The sequence below is a fragment of the Nerophis ophidion genome, linkage group LG07 (genome assembly GCF_033978795.1).
Source record: "Nerophis ophidion isolate RoL-2023_Sa linkage group LG07, RoL_Noph_v1.0, whole genome shotgun sequence".
Classification (NCBI taxonomy): domain Eukaryota; kingdom Metazoa; phylum Chordata; class Actinopteri; order Syngnathiformes; family Syngnathidae; genus Nerophis; species Nerophis ophidion.
Window position 1 is genome coordinate 25,970,101 of NC_084617.1, and position 22,240 is coordinate 25,992,340.

The following is a 22,240-nucleotide window of genomic DNA, read 5'->3' on the forward strand; positions in this document are numbered from 1 at the left end:
AAACAAATTTGTACCAACATGAAAACCATCGTATCATAAATGTTTTTTTACTGCACAAGCGTGCATGACTGTCGCACAAACATTTTTCTTGACAGCACAAATGTTTGGGGCAAGTTTAGAACCATTTGGACAAGATGGAAGGGAGCTGCATGTGAATAAAGATGAACGTTAGCATGAAAACCATAACAGCACAAACGTTTTCCTTGGCAGCACAAATTTAGCACAATCAAGAAGTTTTGAGAGTTTTGGACAAGGTGTGTGTGGGTGTGTCAGGGGAGGGGTACTGGGTGACATCACAAGTTAGAAAATATATTTTTAGACTTACTTAAAAGCTTCACAAATGAAAATGACAATGGCACAAACAAATGTTGCACAAAAGAACAGAAGTAGTATTTTAATATTGCAATGACAAGAAGGGCCAGCTTTACACAGGTGCTCGGGGAGGGGCTAGGGGGATGTACCATCATGGTACAAATGACTTGGTGTGAGCACGCTGCTATTGTGTGAAAGTGTCTAGGTGTGTGTGTGTGTGTGTGTGCGACACCTGAGCTTACAGCAACAAGACAAGCTTAGGCACTGACAAAGAAGAAGCCCTTAAATCTTCATGTCCTCTCCAGGTCATCGCCGACTGGTGGTGCTTTCACAGTAAACGGGTCTTTTCAGGTGCTTCCAGTCCGCCTCGCTCTCGCAGCGTTTGACGTTGCAGAAGAACTGCTTAATCAGCGCCTTCGCCTCTGCTTTGACTGCAGGCCAACAGACACAAGAGTGAGGAGTCAAACATGAGCGCAGGTGGGGTGGTACTCGTCTTACCTTGACCCTTGGCCAGGCTCCTCCCCTCTGCCAGCAGGTGGGACAGATAGCGGGCGAAAGACTTGAACAGGTCCTAATAAAGAGTCGAAACATGAGATGAATTCGTGTTAATTTTCCTAACATGGCCACACAAACCGTCTCATTTTAAAAACTTGTATTTTTCTATTTTAGCCGTTTGTCATTGAAAACACAATCAAACTTTTTGATTTCAGTCGTGAGTAGGCCTGTCAATAAATGTTTAATTACTCCCCAGATGTTATTAGTAATACTGTCAAATAATACATTTATAAAATCAGATTAATCATACTTTTGAATTTGGATTAATCATGATTATTCATCAGCATCACTAGTGATAGAAAGTCACTTGCATGACTTCAATTAACTTAACAATTCCAATTAAATGAAAATGCAATTTAATTGTCAGAATATTATTATTTATTGAATCAAAAATATGAACATTCAGTGACTAAGTGTGTTTGCAAACAGATAAAATTATGCACAATCAATACTGCTAATCAATATATAAAATTTTTTCTCAACAAAAGAAGAAAAAAATCTAATTTAAAACATTTGTTTGCACGTACAATACTTAAGAACTTTATCATATTAGCATGTGGAATTAAATCATAGAATGGATTAGGGAAAGAGTGGTGAGGACAGCGGAAAAGATCATCAGGACTCCTCTTCCTCCTTTCCAGGAGATCACAAAAAGCTACTGCCTGACCAAGGCTCAGAATATCTGCAGAGACTCCTCTCACCCCCACCAAAGACTGTTTTCACTGCTGGACTCTAGAAAGAGGTTCCGCAGCCTCCTTAGCAGAACCTCCAGGTTCTGTAACTGCTTCTTCCCTCAGGCCATAAGACTCTAAAACGCATCATAATAATCCGCTCAATTACCCCCAAAAATGGATTAACTCGCTGGAATATAAAGACAATATAACATACATCCATAAACGTGGTGGCATATGCAAAAGTGCAATATATTTATCTGTACAGTAATTTATTTATTGATATTTGCACCTTATTGCTCTTTTATCTTGCACTACAATGAGCTAATGCAACAAAATGTAGTTCTTATCTGTACTGTAAAGTTCAAATTTGAATGACAATAAAAAAGAAAGCCAAGTCTAATAAGTCAAACAATGTAGTATGAGGTTGATAAAACTCAAAATAGTTCATAAAGTATAAGGAAAATTATACTTATTGAAAATAGGATATTATTCATCTCAATAGGTGAATCATTACTGACTTAACTATTTATTAGAAGACATCATTGAAAACAGGAAGTGAACATATGTGTAAGTAACTGCTCTGAAGTGGAAAGCATGTAGGATTGAATAACCTTTGCTTCTTCTGAGTCCTTCTCGGACAAGTCGTGTAAAGAGAAATTCAAAATATGTGATGTATCATGTTGAAACTCCATACATGTTCGAAATAAACTTCAACAAACAAACCAGCCAAGAATTGACAGAAGGTAAAGGAGCAAAATAAATTGCGACTGTGATTAATCTGCGTATATATATGAATAATGAAATATTTTTCATGATTAATCACAAAAGTTAAATTGTTATTTTTGACAGCCCTCATTATTAGACTACAATAATTTTCTTTGTCACCTAAAACAAAAAGCTAACGTGGATGTTTTGTTCAGCTAGCTTAGCATATATCGACATACACTGGTTCACTTTTAGCACTTTTCCTGTATGTTTAATAGATGTCCTGCTCCTGTTAATTAATCATGTAGAAACGCAGATTAATCGCATTATTTATCGCAAATGCTTCTTTAGCTTGGCCGCCGATGGTTACTTGAAAGTTTTTTAAAGGGCCAGTGATCAGGTAAATGCATAGGTCAGTGCAAAGATAACATTTTGTGTACAAGTACAAAACCCAAAACCAGTGAGGTTGGCACGCTGTGTGATCCGTAAGTAAAAACAGAATACAATGATATGCAAATCCTTTTCAACTTATATTCAATTGAATAGACTGCAAAGATAAGATATTAAATGTTCGAACGGAGAAACTTATTTTTTTTTGTGCAAATAATCATTAACTTAGAATTTAATGGCAGCAACAGATTGCAAAAAAAGTTGGAACAGGGGTATTTTTACCACTGTGTTACATGGCCTTTCCTTTTAATAACCCTCAGTAAACTTTAGGAATTGAGGAGACCAATTTTTGAAGCTTTTCAGGTGGAATTTTCTTTCCCATTCCTGCTTGAGATACAGCTTAAGTTGTTCAACAGTCCAGGGTCTCCGTTGTGGTATTTTAGGCTTCATAATGTGCAACACGTGTTCAATGGAAGACAGGTCAGGACTGCAGGCAGGCCAGTCTAGTACCTGCACACTTTTACTATGAAGACACACTGCTGTAACACGTGGCTTGACATTGTCTTGCAGAAATGAACAGGGGCGTCCATGATAATGTTGCTTGGATGGCGACATGTTGCTCCAAGACCTGTATGTACCCTTCAGCCCCATACCATCACAGATGCTGGCTTTTCAACTTTGCGTCCAGATGGTTCTTTTCCTCTTTGATCCGGAGGCCACGACGTCCAGTTTCCAAAAACAATATGGAAATGTGGACTCATCATACCACAGAACACTTTTCCACTTTGCATCAGTCCATCTTAGATGAGCTCGGGCCCAGCAAAGCGGGCGGTGTTGTTTGTGAATGACTGAGCATTTCATGGAAGCTGCTTTTATACCCTATCATGGCACACACCTGTTACCAATTAATTAGCCTGTTGAATGGTTGTACTTGTATAGCGCTTTTCTACCCCTTTTTTTTTGAGGAGCCCAAAGCGCCCTGACAGTATTTTCACATTCACCCATTCACACACACATTCACACACTGATGGCGGGAGCTGCCAAGCAAGGCGCTAACCCGGACCCATCAGGAGAAAGGGTGAAGTGTCTTGCCCAAGGACAAAATGGACGTGACTAGGATGGTAGAAGGTGGGGATTGAACCAGTAACCCTCAGATTGCTGGCACAGCCACTCTCTCAACTTCACCATGCCGTCCCACCTGTGGATGTTACAAATAAGTGTTTAACATTTGATTCCCGGGCGCGACCACCGTTGCTGCCCACTGCTCCCCTCACCTCCCAGAGGTGAACAAGAGGATGGGTCAAATGCAGAGGACACATTTTACCACACCTTGTGTGTCTGTGACAATCATTGGTACTTTAACTTTAATTCCTTAACTTTCTCAGTTTTTTTTGCCACTTGTGCCAGCTTTTTGAAACATATTGCAGGCAATAATATATGAGCTAATATTTGCAAAAAAATAACACAGTTCCCCAATTCAAACGTTAAGTAACTTGTCTTTGCAGTCTATTCAATTAAATATAGGTTGAAAAGGATTTGCAAATCATTGTATTCTGTTTTTATTTACAAATTACACAAAGTGCTAACTTCCCTGGTTTTGTAATTTGAGACAAATATTTGCGACGAATCGATGCAAAAGTGCAATTAATGAGATTTTTAACAATGTAATCGTTTGACTGCACTACTCATAAGAAATGTGTGACATCAGATTATTGTCTTTTAACCTTATTTAAGAACAGAACAGGAAGTTATTTACTTTTGAGCGCTGGTTTTTACGCCATTACATTTCTTGAAGTAACATTTTTACTTGTCAAAAGTAGTTTTCATGTAACAAACTTTTTACTTTTACCCGAGTATTTTTAAGAAGAAGAAACGAGACGTTTATTTTGACTTTTGTTCCGATGACTATATTCATTTGTGTGTATTAATAACTGTTAGCAAAAACATATGAATTTGTCTGGTTAGTGAGACTTGAGTCACATGACTTTGTTTTACACTGACGTCAAAACTCTTCAATGTTTACTTACAAAGTATGAAAAATAACATTTATATCATCATCTGTGTCAGTAGAAATATTGACATTACAGCAAACCAAAAATCCACTTCCAACTAGAGAAAAGTTGGAGATGTTTATTAAAGTTTTAGCAAGCATATGCCAAAATTAGCCCTGTTATAAAGTTATAAATGACTATAAAATGTGCATCTCTTGTAGTACATGCTGTAATAGTGCCATTATGTCTGTCTCACCGACACACACACCAACTACGCTTGTACTGCAAATAAAATTAAAAAAAATCTAATAAATAAATAAAAAGTTATTCACCGGAACTTAGTACTTTTTTCACTGAATACTTACTCAAACTCAATTATTTGAAAGACAATTTTTTTACTTCAGTCATATTATTCTAAACTCCTCTCTGAGCTGCTACCTTACCGTGGTAGAGGAGTTTGCGTGTCCCAATGATCCTAGGAGCTATGTTGTCTGGGGGTTTTCATGCCCCCTGGTAGGGTCTCCCAAGACAAACAGGTCCTAGGTGAGTGATCAGACAAAGAGCAGCTCAAAGACTTCTATGGAATTACAACGAAATGAACCCAGATTTCCCTCGCCCGGACGTGGGTCACCGGGGCCCCGCTCTGGAGCCAGGCCCGGAGTTGGGGCACGATGGCGAGCGCCTGGTGGTCGGGCCTGTTCCCATGGGGCCCGGCCGGGCACAGCCCGAAGAGGCAACGTGGGTCATCCCTCCAATGGGCTCACCACTCATAGGAGGGGCCATAGAGGTCGGGTGCATTGTGAGCTGGGCGGCAGCCGAAGGCAGGGCACTTGGCGGTCCGATCCTCGGCTACAGAAGCTAGCTCTTGGGACGTGGAACGTCACCTCACTGGGGGGGAAGGAGCCTGAGCTAGTGCGCGAGGTAGAGAAGTTCGGGCTGGATATAGTCGGACTCACCTCGACGCACAGCAAGGGCTCTGGAACCAGTTCTCTCGAGAGGGACTGGACCCTCTTCCACTCTGGCGTTGCCGGCAGTGAGAGGCGACGGGCTGGGGTGGCAATTCTCGTTGCCCCCCGGCTCAAAGCCTGCACGTTGGAGTTCAACCCAGTGGACGAGAGGGTAGCTTCCCTTCGCCTTCGGGTGGGGGGACGGGTCCTGACTGTTGTTTGTGCTTACGCACCAAACAGCAGTTCAGAATACCCACCCTTTTTGGGTGCACTCGAGGGAGTACTGGAAAGTGCTCCTCCGGGTGATTCCCTTGTCCTACTGGGAGACTTCAACGCTCATGTTGGCAACGACAGTGAAACCTGGAGAGGCGTGATTGGGAAGAATGGTCGCCCGGATCTAAACCCGAGTGGTGTTTTGTTATTGGACTTTTGTGCTCGTCACAGTTTGTCGATAACAAACACCATGTTCAAACATAAGGGTGTCCATATGTGCACTTGGCACCAGGACACCCTAGGCCGCAGTTCCATGATCGACTTTGTAGTTGTGTCATCGGATTTGCGGCCTTATGTTTTGGACACTCGGGTGAAGAGAGGGGCGGAGCTTTCTACCGATCACCACCTGGTGGTGAGTTGGCTGCGATGGTGGGGGAGGATGCCGGACAGACCTGGCAGGCCCAAGCGCATTGTGAGGGTCTGCTGGGAACGTCTGGCAGAGTCTCCTGTCAGAGAGAGTTTCAATTCACACCTCCGGGAGAACTTTGAACATGTCACGAGGGAGGTGCGGGACATTGAGTCCGAGTGGACCATGTTCCGAACCTCTATTGTCGAGGCGGCTGATTGGAGCTGTGGCCGCAAGGTTGTTGGTGCCTGTCGTGGCGGTAATCCCAGAACCCGTTGGTGGACACCAGCAGTGAGGGATGCCGTCAAGCTGAAGAAGGAGTCCTATCGGCTTCTTTTGGCTCATGGGACTCCGGAGGCAGTGGACGGGTACCGACGGGCCAAGCGGTGTGCAGCTTTAGCGGTCGCGGAGGCAAAAACTCGGACATGGGAAGAGTTCGGGGAAGCCATGGAAAACGACTTCCGGACGGCTTCGAAGCGATTCTGGACCACCATACGGCGCCTCAGGAAGGGGAAGCAGTGCACTATCAACACCGTGTATGGTGCGGATGGTGTTCTGCTGACTTCGACTGCGGATGTTGTGGATCGGTGGAGGGAATACTTCGAAGACCTCCTCAATCCCACCAACACGTCTTTCTTAGAGGAAGCGGTGCCTGGGGAATCTGTAGTGGACTCTCCTATTTCTGGGGTTGAGGTCGCTGAGGTAGTTAAAAAGCTCCTCGGCGGCAAGGCCCCGGGGGTGGATGAGATCCGCCCGGAGTTCCTTAAGGCTCTGGATGCTGTGGGGCTGTCTTGGTTGACAAGACTCTGCAGCATCGCGTGGACATCGGGGGCGGTACCTCTGGATTGGCAGACCGGGGTGGTGGTCCCTCTCTTTAAGAAGGGGGACCGGAGGGTGTGTTCCAACTATCGTGGGATCACACTCCTCAGCCTTCCCGGTAAGGTTTATTCAGGTGTACTGGAGAGGAGGCTTCGCCGGATAGTCGAACCTCGGATTCAGGAGGAACAGTGTGGTTTTCGTCCTGGTCGTGGAACTGTGGACCAGCTCTATACTCTCGGCAGGGTTCTTGAGGGTGCATGGGAGTTTGCCCAACCAGTCTACATGTGCTTTGTGGACTTGGAGAAGGCATTCGACCGTGTCCCTCGGGAAGTCCTGTGGGGAGTGCTCAGAGAGTATGGGGTATCGGAATGTCTTATTGTGGCAGTCCGCTCCCTGTATGATCAGTGTCAGAGCTTGGTCCGCATTGCCGGCAGTAAGTCGGACACGTTTCCAGTGAAGGTTGGACTCCGCCAAGGCTGTCCTTTGTCACCGATTCTGTTCATAACTTTTATGGACAGAATTTCTAGGCGCAGTCAAGGCGTTGAGGGGTTCCGGTTTGGTGGCCACGGGATTAGGTCTCTGCTTTTTGCAGATGATGTAGTCCTGATGGCTTCATCTGGCCGGGATCTTCAGCTCTCACTGGATCGGTTCGCAGCCGAGTGTGAAGCGACCGGAATGAGAATCAGCACCTCCAAGTCCGAGTCCATGGTTCTCGCCCGGAAAAGGGTGGAGTGCCATCTCCGGGTTGGGGAGGAGACCCTGCCCCAAGTGGAGGAGTTCAAGTACCTAGGAGTCTTGTTCACGAGTGGGGGAAGAGTGGATCGTGAGATCGACAGGCGGATCGGTGCGGCGTCTTCAGTAATGCGGACGTTGTATCGATCCGTTGTGGTGAAGAAGGAGCTGAGCCGGAAGGCAAAGCTCTCAATTTACCGGTCGATCTACGTTCCCATCCTCACCTATGGTCATGAGCTTTGGGTCATGACCGAAAGGATAAGATCACGGGTACAAGCGGCCGAAATGAGTTTCCTCCGCCGGGTGGCGGGGCTCTCCCTTAGAGATAGGGTGAGAAGCTCTGCCATCCGGGAGGAGCTCAACGTAAAGCCGCTGCTCCTCCACATCGAGAGGAGCCAGATGAGGTGGTTCGGGCATCTGGTCAGGATGCCACCCGAACGCCTCCCTAGGGATGTGTTTAGGGCACGTCCAGCTGGTAGGAGGCCACGGGGAAGACCCAGGACACGTTGGAAAGACTATGTCTCCCGGCTGGCCTGGGAACGCCTCGGGATCCCCCGGGAAGAGCTAGACGAAGTGGCTGGAGATAGGGAAGTCTGGGCTTCCCTGCTTAGGCTGCTGCCCCCGCGACCCGACCTCGGATAAGCGGAAGATGATGGATGGATGGATGGATGGATATTATTCTAAAGCACAGATGTCAAACTCAAGGACTAGGGTCTAGATGTGCCGGGGCCAATAGTCTTAAAAATAATGATGCAAAATAATATGCGTCAATAAAATATTTGAGCTGTTCTTTCCATTTTGACAAAAAAAAAATACATGTATTGCATGCCAATTGCATATCTTTTAAACTTTAAGAGTATATAATAAAGCAAAAGATATAGTACTATTATGCATTTCAAACTTTTTGTTAGTTAAAGTTAAAATAATAATAAATATCTGATTGACTTACAATATGTAAACAAGTTATCTATCAAAATGAAACTATATTTTACAGTAAAAAAAACGGGCATTTCAGTTGCCAGAATCTTACTGTAAAAAAAAATATAGTATCATTTTTCCACTTAAAGTAATATGCTGTAAAAAACATTTCACGGTAAAATTGTGGCGACTGAGCTACCTATTTTCTTATGCAAAAACTACATATTTTTTTACTCCATGTAAAAAAGTTTATAAGACAATCATAACAATATCATGAAGGGAATCCCTTTACATTTATACTCATGAATTATCCATGAGTACAAGCTGCTGGCATAACTGCCATAAAATTCTAAAACCTTCATTCTAGCCTGATTTAGCCATTTCTTTACCACTTTTTACGTGTGTATGGGGTCATTGTCCTTTTGGAACATCTGACTGCAGCCAACACCCAACCTCTTCGCTGATGATTTTAGGTTGTCCTGAGGAATTTGGAGGTAATCCTCCTTTTTCATAGTCCCATTTACTATCTGTAAAGCACCAGTTCCATTGGTAGCAAAACAGGCCCAGAGCATAATACTGCCACCACCATGCTTGACAGTAGGTTTGGTGTTCCTGGGATTAAAGGCCTTACCTTTTTTCCTCCAAACATATTGCTGGGTATTGTGGCCAAACAGATCAATTTTGTTTCATCTGACATCACCTGAACAAAGATAATACCTTCTGGAGGAAAGTTCTGTGGTCATGTATTTTGGTCATTTTCCTTCCTCCCTTCTGAAAAGCGGGCCACTTCACCCTAAACCCCTCCTCTCTTTTTACATTCCATTTTACTGTAAGTCAGTAATATGCTGTAAAAAACATTTTACGGTAAAATTGTGGCGACTGAGCTGCCTATTTTTTCATGCAAAAACTACATATTTTTTACTGCATGTAAAAAAGTTTATAAGACAATTATAATAATATCATGAGGGACTCCGTTTATATTTATACTCATGAATTATCCACAAGTACAAGCTGCTGCCATAACTGCGACGTTGCCCTCAATGTAAACAAGTTTTAGACACTCTTGGCTCTGAAGTAACGGTGCTCTTACTAGAGTACAATTTACGGCTACCCCCAGGCCATTAATAAAATATATTTGAAAATCTCTAATTTGATGTGGACATTATTTGAAAAGCAAAAGAGACTTGACTCCTCTCGCACCTTGTTAGCGAACTTCCCCTGAGTGTAAAACGGGTCCAGGTAGCGGACCACCACGTCAGCGGCCTCCTTCAGCGTCACAGTCGTTATTGGACCCGTCTGCAGGACCCTCTGCTGCATGGTGAAGTCAAAGGTCACTCTACGGCTGCTCCCTTTGCTCTCCACCGAGCGACCTCTTTTGGCCGGGGGAGGCTGCTCTTGTTGGGCTTCCAACGCGCACGTCTGCATGGGAAGTGGTGATACTGGTTAGTCACCTAGCGACACACACATCTTTTTACACAGAGAGACGCACCTCTTGTGTTACGGATACACTGCGGCCTTCCTGAGTTGTGTCCACTCTGCAAGGTAAACAAAAACAGCTTGCATCACTGAGTAAAACTGATTACAACTAAAGAACCAACATAACCCAAAAATCTGGATTCACTTCATATTTTGTGTATTGCAATACTTTCTGTTAAATAAGAATTTCAGGTCATTATTAGTGCTGTCTAACAATTACATTTTAAAATCAGATATGATTAATCGCATGCATAATTTAAGTTAACTTAAAAAAATAACATTTTTTTCTTCCACATAATGCAGGTCATGTATTTGTTTAAAATTTGCTAACAGTTTTATTTAAAGTATCGTGAATTTTGTAGTGAAATTTGCCCGAGAGCATATACGTCGAAGTTTCCTCACTAGGGTTGGGCATCTGCATCGATTAGAACCGAAACTAACATTTTGATTCTCCTGGAATCGTTCAAATGTTAGTTCATTTCAATTTCTAGTCTCAAAGACCGAATAGAAAAAATAGTCGCTGCCAGCAAAAGAAAATTGTTGTCAAACAACAAGATAATAAATTGTAACCACCATCAAAGCAGAAACAGCAGCCGAACAACAAAACATTTATTGCAACCACCAAAGAAGAAATACCCACCACCAATAAAAAACAAATAGCTGCCGCCAAAGAAGTATAGTCACCGACAAATAACAAAGAAGAAATAGCTGCCACCAACAAATAAGAAATAGCCGCTGCCAACAAGGAAGAAATAGCCGCCATTATCAAAGAAAAAATAGCCTTAGCCAACTATGAAGAAATAGCTGCCAAACAAAGAAGAAATTGCCACCACAAACGAAGAAGTCGTTGCTGAACAACAAAGAAGAAAAAGCTGACTCCAACAAAGAAGAAACAGCCAACTCCAATGAAAAAGAAAAAGCTGACTTCAACAAAGAAGTAAAAGCAGATTCCAACGAAAAAGAAATAGCCACCAACAACGAAGAAGAAAAAGCAGACTTCAACAAAGAAGAAAAAGCCGACCCCAACAAAGAAGAAATAGCCACCACCAAAGAAGAAAAAGCAAACCCTAAATAATAATAGCCACCACCAACGAAGAAGAAAAAGCTTACCCCAAAGTAGAAGAAATAGCCACCACCAACGAAGAAGAAAAAGCCAACTCTAATGACGAAGAAATAGCCGCCACCAACGAAGAAGAAAAAGCCCACTCCAACGAAGAGGAAAAAGCCACCAACAACAAAGGATTAAAAGCCAACTACAACGAAGAAGAAAAAACTGACCCCAATAAATAAGAAATAGCCACCACCAACAAAGAAGAAAAAGCCGACTCCAATTAAAAAGAAAAAGCCACCACCAACGAAGGATTAAAAGCAGACTCCAACGAAGAAGACAAAGCTGACCCCAACGGAGAAGAAATAGCCACTACCAACAAAGAATAAATAGCCACCACCAACGAAGAAGAAAAAGCTGACTCTAATGACGAAGAAATAGCCGCCACCAACGAAGAAGAAAAAGCCAACTCCAACAAAGAGGAGAAAGCCACCACCAAAAAAGGATTAAAAGCCAACTCCAACGATGAAGAAAAAGCTGACCCCAACGAAGAAAAAATAGCCACCACCAACAAAGAAGAAAAAGCCGACTCCAATGAAGAAGAAAAAGCCACCACCAACGAAAGATTAAAAGCAGACTCCAACGAAGACGAAAAAGCCGACCCCAACGGAGAAAAAATAGCCACTACCAACGAAGAAGAAATAGCCACAACCAACAAAGAAGAAATAGCCACCACCAACGAAGAAGAAAAAGCCGACTCTAATGACGAAAAAATAGCCACCACCAACGAAGTAGAAAAAGCCTACATCAACGTAGAAGAAATAGCCACCACCAACGAAAAAGCCGACTCTAACGAAGAAGAAATGGCCACCACCAACGAAGAAGAAAAAGCCAACTTCAACGAAGAAGAAAAAGCCTACCCCAACGAAGAAGAAATAGCCACCACCAACGAAGAATAAAAAGCCGACTTCAACGAAGAAAAAGCCGACCCCAACGAAGAATAGCCACTGCCAACGAAGAAGAAAAAGCCTACCCCAACGTAGAAGAAATAGCCACCACCAATGAAGAAGAAAAAGCCGACTCTAATGACGAAGAAATAGCCGCCACTTACGAAGAAGAAAAAGCAGACTCCAACGAAGAGGAAAAAGCCAACACCAACGAAGGATTAAAAGCCAACTACAACGAAGAAGAAAAAGCTGACCCCAGCGAAGAAGAAATAGCCACCACCAACAGAGAAGAAAAAGCAGACTCCAACGAAGAAGAAAAAGCCGACCCCAACGAAGAATTGCCACTACCAACGAAGAAGAAAGCCACAACCAACAAAGAAGAAATATCCACCACCAACAAAGAAGAAAAAGCCGACTCTAATGACGAAGAAAGGGCCACTACCAACGAAGAAGAAAAAGCCGACCCCAACGAAGAATTGCCACTACCAACGAAGAAGAAAGCCACAACCAACAAAGAAGAAATATCCACCACCAACAAAGAAGAAAAACCGACTCTAATGACGAAGAAAGGGCCACTACCAACGAAGAAGAAAAAGCTGACCCCAACGACGAATTGCCACTACCAACGAAGAAGAAAGCCACAATCAACAAAGAAGAAATAGCCACCACCAACAAAGAAGAAAAAGCCGACTCCAATGAAGAAGAAAAAGCCACCACCAATGAAGGATTAAAAGCAAATTCCAACGCAAAAGAAATAGCCATAACCAATGAAGTAGAAATAGCCACGACCATCCATCAATCCATTTTCAACCGCTTATTCCCTTTGGGGTCGCGGGGGGCACTGGTGCCTATCTTAGCTACAATCGGGCGGAAGGCGGGGTACACCCTGGACAAGTCGCCAGCTCATCGCAGGGCCAACACAGATAGACAGACAACATTCACACACGACCAACAAAGAAGAAATAGCCACCACCACCACCACCACCAACGAAGAAGAAATAGCCGCCTCAAACGAAGAAGTAATGGCCATTACCAAAAAAGAAGAAATAGCCGCAGCCAACGAAAAAGAAATAGCCACCACCAATGAAGAAGAAAAAAACGGTTCCAACGAAGAAGAAATAGCCGCCTCCAATGAAGAAGAATTAGCCACTGCCAACGAAAAACAAATGGCTGCCTCCAACAAAGAAAAAACAGCCGCTGCCAACAAAGAGGAAATAGACACCACCAATGAAGAGGAAAAAAACGCCACCATCGAAGAAGAAAAAGCTGTTGCCAAAGAAGAAGTAGCAGCAGGTCTCATGACTAACAGCAATGAACAATGTTTTAGTAGCACTCAAAAGTTAAACTAAATCTGAGGTGCGACGCCTGCCTTGTTCCTTTAACCCTGTAGAATCAGGCCAGTAAAAGTGGGGCGGGGATTAGGCATATTGTATGTATTGTTGACCTAAATTAGCCATTGTAGATGTGGAAATATATCAAATCAAATTCCAAACTTTTCCATACGTATGTAGCAACCCTGATTATATCTACTTAAAAAAACTAAACGATAGAAATGAAGAGTGTGCATCTTTTACAACATCTATGGGCACTGACTCAGTCCTTGCGCGAGAATTGATGCGGCTTACTTTTGCGATGTTTTGCACATTTCCCAGCCTGAGCTTGACAATAAAATGTTTTGCTTTTTATTGTTTTGTTTTTAAATCATCCCTGGATGAATTTGTGCTGACCATAAAATTATTTAACGTGTCGAAACATGACTTACTCTGTGGTGGACAGCAGATTGTTCAGGTCAGTGTCTCGAAGCATCTCTTCTTCGTCTTCACTATTTATCACAATGACTTCTTCTTGAACGACTGGCTCCACAGCGCCACCTACAGCCTCTAAGATGCTAGGCGACTGCTGCCCTTGGTCCATGTTTTCCTCTGGACTCATAGCATCCGTAGGGGAGGAAAGCGCCTCCGTCGTTGTCTGTGTCCTAAAATATTGCGAGATGCTGCGAGAACCTTTTGCAGCTTCTGCCAGCTTCTGCTGTTTCTTGCTCAGAACTCGGCCTCCCTTAACGGGGCTACTCGAGGAGGACAGGGAGGTGGCGGCTGCAGCTTGCACCGATGAGGTCATTGGCACAGGGTTATCTTTCGATTTTCCTTTTAGCTCCTCTTTAACGCCACCTGTAGTGCTACACGGCGCTCCCTTATCAGACGTACTGTCCTCCATGGAGGGATTCGGCAGATCCTTGGCAGCCAGGTGGGAGTGGGACGAGCCCCTGTGGCCTGCTCCCATTCTCTTACGCTTCATCTGGAGGAATAATGAGTAAGATGTTGATATTGTTAGTGCTGGTTTTGATTGGATAAGTTTTGTTGCTCTCCATCTGGCAACCAATGTTAAAGTGCCACTCTAATTCTGACAACATTGGCACTTTTTTCATAGATCTGGACCTAAAATGTTTGTCTACAGGTAAAATTCCTCTCAAAATAGGAACAGAAGGGATTTTAGGTTTGTTTTCTAAACAAGTTTCAGCGCATTTTAGAACGCCCACTTTTTGCTCAAAAATGCCTTAATCAGTACCATGATTCCAGGGTGTCTCCCAGACTGGAAATATACCTGTGGTAGTGAGGGCGTGGTCAGTATGACGCCATCATGTAATTTGAACTATCTGCTATGACGCATATATTTTCTTTAATTAGGCTAAAAAAATGTTTACATGCATTTGAAAACAAATCTGAGTTATTATTATTTTGGTTTTAACCAGGGGTTTAACGGTATTGTAATCATTACAATAAGGCCGTGATGACGTTTTGATTAATTGATTGATTGATTGAAATTTTATTAGTAGATTACACAGTACAGTACATATTCTGTACAATTTACCACTAAATGGTAACACCTGAATAAGTTCTTCAACTTGTTTAAGTCTTGGTCCACGTTTATCAATTCATGGTAACGTGTGATGCTAACAAATGTTAACTTGGTCGGTGTAGTTTTTTTCTGGCACTTTTGAATTGGTCGGTCTGAAAAGTAAACTACATCTCTTAGAATTCACTTTGTAGTGTGAGTGGGGTGGAGTGGGGGGTCGTAAAATGAGAGAGAAATGTTTTTTTTTCTGACATTTGCTGAAATTTATATCAAAGTCTGTCTATAACTTTTTGAATTGTGTTGTTAACAGAGAGATCCCGGTGAAAACACAACCTCTGGCATGTGTACACCAAGGCAAAGCACGTACATATGAGGTCGCGATCAAAAGTTTACATACACTTGTAAAGGACATATTGTCATGGCTGTCTTGAGTTTTCAATAATTTCTACAACTCTTATTTTTTTGTGATAGAGTGACTGGAGCAAATACTTAAACATTCATGAAGTTTGGTTATTTTATGAATTTATTATGGGCCTACTTAAAATGTGACCAAATCTGCTGTGTCAAAAGTATACATACAGCAATGTTAATATTTGGTTACATGTCCCTTGGCAAGTTTCACTGCAATAAGGCGCTTTTGGTAGCCATCCACAAGCTTCTGGTTGAATTTTTGACCACTCCTCTTGACAAAATTGGTGCAGTTTAGCTAAATATGTTGCTTTTCTGACATAGACTTGCTTCTTCAGCTTTGTCCACACGCTTAAGTCAGGACTTTGGGAAGCTAGTCTAAAACCTTCATTCTAGCCTGATTTAGCCATTTCTTTACCACTTTTTACGTGTGTATGGGGTCATTGTCTTGTTGGAACACCCGACTACACCCAACACCCAACCTCGAGGCTGATGATTTTAGGTTGTCCTGAGGAATTTGGAGGTAATCCTCCTTTTTCATTGTTCCATTTACTCTCTGTAGAGCACCAGTTCCATTGGCAGCAAAACAGGCCCAGAGCATAATACTGCCACCACCGTGCTTGACAGTGGGATTGGTGTTCCTGGGATTAAAGGCCTCACCTTTTCTCCTCCAAACATATTGCTGGGTATTGTGGCCAAACAGCTCAATTTTGCTTCATCTGACATCACACGAACAAAGATAATACCTTCTGGAGGAAAGTTCTTTGGTCATGTATTTTGGTCATTTTCCTTCCTCCCTTCCGAAAAGCAGGCCACTTCACCCCAAACCCCTCCTCTCTTTTTACATTCCCAAGGCAGATATAAAGGTGTGTAATTTTTTTTGTCTCTCTCTCTCTTCCTTCTTTATTAGCAGTGTAGACTTGTTTCTCTGTAAACTGATGTTATTTGAGACCTCAAATAAATACTTAGCTTTCTCTGAACAATTCCAAAACACATTTCGTCAGGAAAACGACGATTCTTTTACATTTAATTTTTGCTCATGTTATTTGCAACATCCGTTTTTTAGGTAATCATGGAATAAGGCGACACAACATGCAATTAACCGACCAAAATTATACTTTTATATGTCTTTATCTATACTGTCTATGCGGGGAAATGGGCTCCAGTTCTGTAGATGGGGGGGCGACATATCGAGTCTGGCAATGAAAAGGGGGCGTTCCAAGTACAGTTAGTTATTTAACAATTACTTATAAAACTAGGGAAATTATTGCCTGATTCATTTTAATCTGGCTGCTATGAGTCTTTTAAACTTTTACTAACGCTTTACTATCAAAGTGGGAGACCAACGTTTTACTACAAAATGAGCAGTTTTCATTACGCTGACTTACAGAGTAGACCTCGGATGCAGATTTAAACCCATGCAGCTCCTCGGATAAGGACGAAGAGGAGGACGCCTCCTCTTCAAGTTTCCGCATGGCTTCGCCTCCACTGCAGCTCTTCGCCTGCTCCGTCACAGCAGGCGCTTTCTTCATCTCGGACACCTTGAGGGGAAAAAAAATGAGTTCCTTATCAACCTGATTTTAATGTACAGTACAACACACGAGCAGAACCTTTTTTAATATGGCCGCTTTGTACAAGTTGGAAGACTTGCTGCTCTTGAACACCTCATGTTCGATATCCACAGCTGAGGTGAGAAGACAACTGGGAAGAGAAACAGAATAATTCAGGGTTGGACTGTCAAATAATACTCGATTAAAAAAAAAATCCGGACACAAATGAGGATCTTTGTGTGTATGTGTATGTTTACCTGAACGCGTTGTCTTCCCTCTGGTGGCCATATAATACCTCCTGCAGAAGGGATAAGCAGTGCTCTCTGGTCTGAAATACAAGGTCCTTTATCACATTGCAAGTGCAGAGGTAAAATATAGGGATTAAATAGGCGTGGGTTGTTAAACAGAAAACAGGAGGAGGGAGGAGAAATTTTACTCCGAAAATGCATCAAAATTTTATGGAAAATTTAATCTGCTTTCAAGTACAGTAAAACATAAAAAATGTTCCTGCATGATATTAGAATTGCATGGTGGGAAAGTAATGTTTTTTTTTTTTAGGTTTGTCTAGTGTGAATGTGAGTGTGAATGTTGCCTGTCTATCTGTGTTGGCGATGAGGTGGCGACTTGTCCAGGGTGTACACCGCCTTCTGCCCGAATGCAGCTGAGATGGGCTGCAGCACCCTTGCAACCCTGAACGGGACAAGCGGCAGAAAATGGATGGCTGTAGAATAAAATTTACAAACTTTTAGATGCTGCCATATATGCCTTATGTGGAAACCATGTCTCTGTGTACAAACATTTTATTCAATCACTTTGTGTCCCCTCCCATTTTGTGGCGCAGGGCACAGTATTTTTGGAAAGGCGGAGCCCTCCACATCATGTACACGACTAGTCACTACTCAGTGTATGTGCCTTTCTGTGTTTTTTTTTCATCTTTTGACAAGTTTTGTAGATCTTGACAATATGACTAAATATGCTCACTCAAAAGAAGAGTTATTTACTTCTGTTACCTTCTACTTTGTTCTTTCATCTGCTATGTACCTTATTTGACCTGTTATATGCTTATTCTACCTTCTGTATTCCTTCATTTACTTTTTGTTTACTTTCTACTTACCTTCTTTTACCTTTAACTTTTTTTCATTTTTTAAAAATCTTCTTATAAGTTTTACTTACCTATTTTACTTACGTTTATCTTTAATTTACCTTCTTTTATCATCTTGTACTGACAATTCAACTTGCTTGAACTTCTTTTATGCGGTCCGCTTTTTATGAATTTTTATTAGTTACACTCAAACAATTGATTGCGGCAACAGAATTGCCATTTCCCCCTCTGTCTGCTCCTTTCTCGTCAGCTCCTCCAATGGATTTTAATTTTAGAATTTTTTTAAATTGTAGCAACATCAGGGTTTCCCACACATTCATTTATTACGGCCACCACAAATAAAAAAATTAAAAAAATTCATAAAAAAAAAAAATAATTTTTTATTTATTTATTTATTTATTTTTTTAGGCTTTTGACTCGCTCGACCGCTCATAAAAGCAATGGGACTGTCTGTGAATGGAGCTTGTAGTTACATATTATATAAATATGTAAATATTATATAAATATGTATATAAATATGTACATAAAGTGTTGTAATTATATTCCAACTCCGCGTTCTTCTTGGTCATCGCCGCCGCCGCCCGCCCGCCCCGACCACAAATAGATGCCTGACCACACCACCACAAATAGATGCCTGACCTGTGGGAAACACTGAACATGGTTGTTAAAGTAACCTGCTCAGTGGCCTTGTGATTAAAGTGTCCGCCCTGAGACTGGAAGGTCGTGATTTGCCAAGTCATACCAAAGACTATAAAAATGGGACCCATTGCCTCCCTGCTTGGCACTCATCATCAAGGGTTGGAATTTGGGGTTAAATCACCAAAAATTATTCACGAGCGCGGCCATTGCTGCTGCTCACTGCTCCCCTCACCTCACAGGAAGTGTACATGAGGATGGGTCAAATGCAGAGGATAATTTCATCACACCTTGTGTGTGTGTGACTATCGTTGGGACTTGAACTTGAACTTTTAAAGGACTATTGTGATTGCTGATTGTTTGCGAGGGCAACAAAGGGACTTCTGTGTGGGTGCGCGTGTTGGCAGAGCAGCACGTACAGGACAGTTAAGCTTGCCGTTGTTGTTGTCTAGGCTTGTTATAAAATAGAAAGTTGATCCGTCACCTCCTAGCCATGTTTGTGTGATACGCAGTACTGTATAGTGACGTGAAGTGAATTATATTTATATAGCGCTTTTCTCTAATGACTCAAAGCGCTTTATACATTGTGAAACCCAATATCTAAGTTACATTTTTAAACCAGTGTGGGTGGCACTGGGAGCAGGTGGGTAAAGTGTCTTGCCCAAGGACACAACGGTAGTAACTAGGATGGCGGAAGCGGGGATCGAACCAGGAACCGTCAAGTTGCTCGCACGGCCACTCTACCAACTGAGCTATACCACCCCAAGGTGGTATAGCACTTTATGCTGGGTACAAACCTTAACTAAAACATGGAATTTTCTCGAGGCTGGAACCATCCATCCATCCATTTCCTACCGCTTATTCCCTTTGGGGTTGCGGGGGGTGCTGGTGCCTATCTCAGCAACAATTGGGCGGAAGGCGGGGCACACCCTGGACAAGTCGCCACCTCATGGCAGAGGCTGGAACCAATTATTCCTATTTAATTTGTTTCTTATGGAGAAATTCGCTTCACTATGTGAACGCTTCGATTTACAAACCCTATTCAAAAATCAATTAAGTTCGTAAATCTTCAATGTATCTTCGCCACAGTGCACTTAAAGCAATGTTTACAATTTACTCCGACCTGCACCGTCTGTTTTAGCACTCTCCTGACACGTGAGTCACAGAATTCCAACAGAGGTGCTAATGAATGCTATGAGGAATGTGTTTGTGGCATTCAAACTCAGCACAGTACCTTCACGGTGAGCCTGGGGATCCTCTGACAGCTCGCCTCCCTCAGTGGGCAGTCGGCGTCTACACAGCAAGATGAGGCCGATGGCGTGGATGAGACCCCGCTAATTATAAAAATAATTACAGTATATGAATTTTACTTGGAGGAATGAAGTTGTCCGTCTGGGTGGCAAGTCCCTGCAGAAGGACACAAAGACACCAAAATAAATATGTCTGAATCACAGAGGCATTCCAGTTCATGAGTTACTGCTCCACGTGCCCATTATTCTGTGACTATAGCAGGGATTTTCAACCTTTTTGACCCCGGGGCACTATGTTTCCACTACAGATGGGCCCAGGACTCACTCAAATATTATCACTCTTGATTATAATCGTATTCAATAATTGTATCCAACCTACTTACAGTTTACAACCTTGTAAAATGATACAAACGCATGTGTTAATAAAGATTATTACCTATTGAACACATAAACCTTAGACTTAGGTCAGGCTGATGAGAACAGTAAGTCCCAACCAAACAGACTGCATATGAAGGGACTACTGAGGAAAAATAAATGTTAATACAAATATTTTTTGTTAAAATGTACTCCATTAATATGGATTATGTTTCTTAAATACATTGTCAATACAATTCAACTGTAAATTAAAACACGGCTTCACCACTTTAGTCATAATTCTTGCACTTAAAAATGTTCCCATGACACTTCATAATTCCTTCTTCTACCTTTTATTTATCTTCTATTTTACCTTCTATTTACATTCCTTATACCATATTTGACCTTTTATTTAACTTATTTTACCTTCATCATATCTTTTACAGGTTTTTTACTCTTCTTTTACCTTCCATTTACCTTCTATAGTCCTTATTTTACTATGTATTTACCTTATATTTAACTTATTGTCTATACAATTTACATTTTGTATTATTTATTATACCTTTGATTTACCTACTATTTCAACTTGATTTATATTCCATCAACCTTTTTTAATTTCTATTTACCCTATTTGTACATTATTTTACCTTTTTATTGACTCTCTTCTACTTTTTATTTAATTATTTGACCTTATTTTACCCTCTGTTACCTTTTTTTCAATTATTCTGCCTTTTATGTACCTTATCTTACCTTTCTAATCACCTTACCATAATTTAAATTCTATTTACTTTCCTTCGCTTTGTGTTTACCGTATTTCACCTTTTAATTAACTTTTACTTTTTTAAATATTTGTTTTACCTTTTATATACTTATTTTACCTTTATTTATCTTCAATTGAAGTTTTACCTCCTTTTGCCTTGTATTCAACTTTTTTTCTTTTCTTTTATGCGGTCCGGATTTTATTGGTTGCACTTATTAACCGATTATTCAAAGCAACAGAATGAAACAAAGCTTTTTTTTGACATTCCAATTAATGAAGCAAATTATTGATTTAACCTGTTAATCATTGCAGCCTTAAAAAACTATAATTCATAATCATTAATACAAAAGGACTCATATCCAATACCAAATGTGTTAGTTAAAAGGGGCTTTTTACAACTTGCTCAAAGTAAAAATGTTTTAAACTCAAAAAATATAACTAGACCACCGGCTAGTTTATGTGACCATAAGTGGTCTAACTGAACTTTTTTAAGTCTATTTTTTTACAATTATTAATTATACCAAATGAAAATTGCTCGTCGGACTGAGAAATTTGTCTGGCGTTCAGGCTGCTGTCTTGTAAACAGGTAGACGGGGAGCGTGCACATACATAATCAGCCCAAGAGACAAAAACAACGAACAAACTGCAGCCATGTTGTTGTATTGATAGAATGTACATCCAATGATAGTTAATGTTAAAAGCTAAACTGCTATCGTTTGCTACCAACACAAAAACCTAAAGAATGTAAACATGCTACATGTAAGGGTAGTTTACGTCATCACAGCTACCAAGAATTGATTAACGTGGAGCCCGACTTAAACAAGTTGAAAAACTTGTACTGAACTGTGCAATCTACTAATAAAAGTTTCAATCAATCAAGCAGTCACGTATTAACAGCTGAAAAAGGGCGGGTTATAACACTTAAAATTACTGAAAAGTAACGCATCCATTTAAAGGTTGCAAACAGCCTTTTTAATTAACATATACATAAGTATCATCCGTCCATCTTTTTCCGCTTATTCGAGGTCTTACAAGAATTATTGCATGATTCATCTCTGACCTACACAATGAAGTAAAATGAAACTAAACATGTTTATAATCATATTTAAGTGACTAACACTGCACATTCTGGCGACTTTATAATACATTTGTTGGCACTCTTTTGTATACAAAAAAAAAAAAAGTATAAAATAA

General features: G+C 41.5%; 1 protein-coding gene across 2 annotated transcripts in view; it reads right to left on the bottom strand.

Annotated features, from left to right (window-relative positions):
* Positions 1–368: 368 nt before the first annotated feature.
* The window catches only part of recql5 (RecQ helicase-like 5), a 54,253-nt gene continuing 32,381 nt past the window's right edge, over positions 369–22,240 (bottom strand). For both annotated transcript variants that reach the window (XM_061905820.1, XM_061905821.1), the window contains exons 10-19: positions 20,053–20,089; positions 19,917–19,975; positions 17,202–17,272; positions 17,005–17,095; positions 16,783–16,935; positions 13,896–14,428; positions 10,152–10,197; positions 9,863–10,081; positions 811–883; positions 369–743 (exon numbers count right to left, since the gene is read on the bottom strand). In XM_061905820.1, the coding sequence (XP_061761804.1) occupies positions 619–743; positions 811–883; positions 9,863–10,081; positions 10,152–10,197; positions 13,896–14,428; positions 16,783–16,935; positions 17,005–17,095; positions 17,202–17,272; positions 19,917–19,975; positions 20,053–20,089 (1,407 nt within the window). In that variant the 3' untranslated portion in view covers positions 369–618. The remainder of the gene's footprint in view (positions 744–810; positions 884–9,862; positions 10,082–10,151; positions 10,198–13,895; positions 14,429–16,782; positions 16,936–17,004; positions 17,096–17,201; positions 17,273–19,916; positions 19,976–20,052; positions 20,090–22,240) is intronic.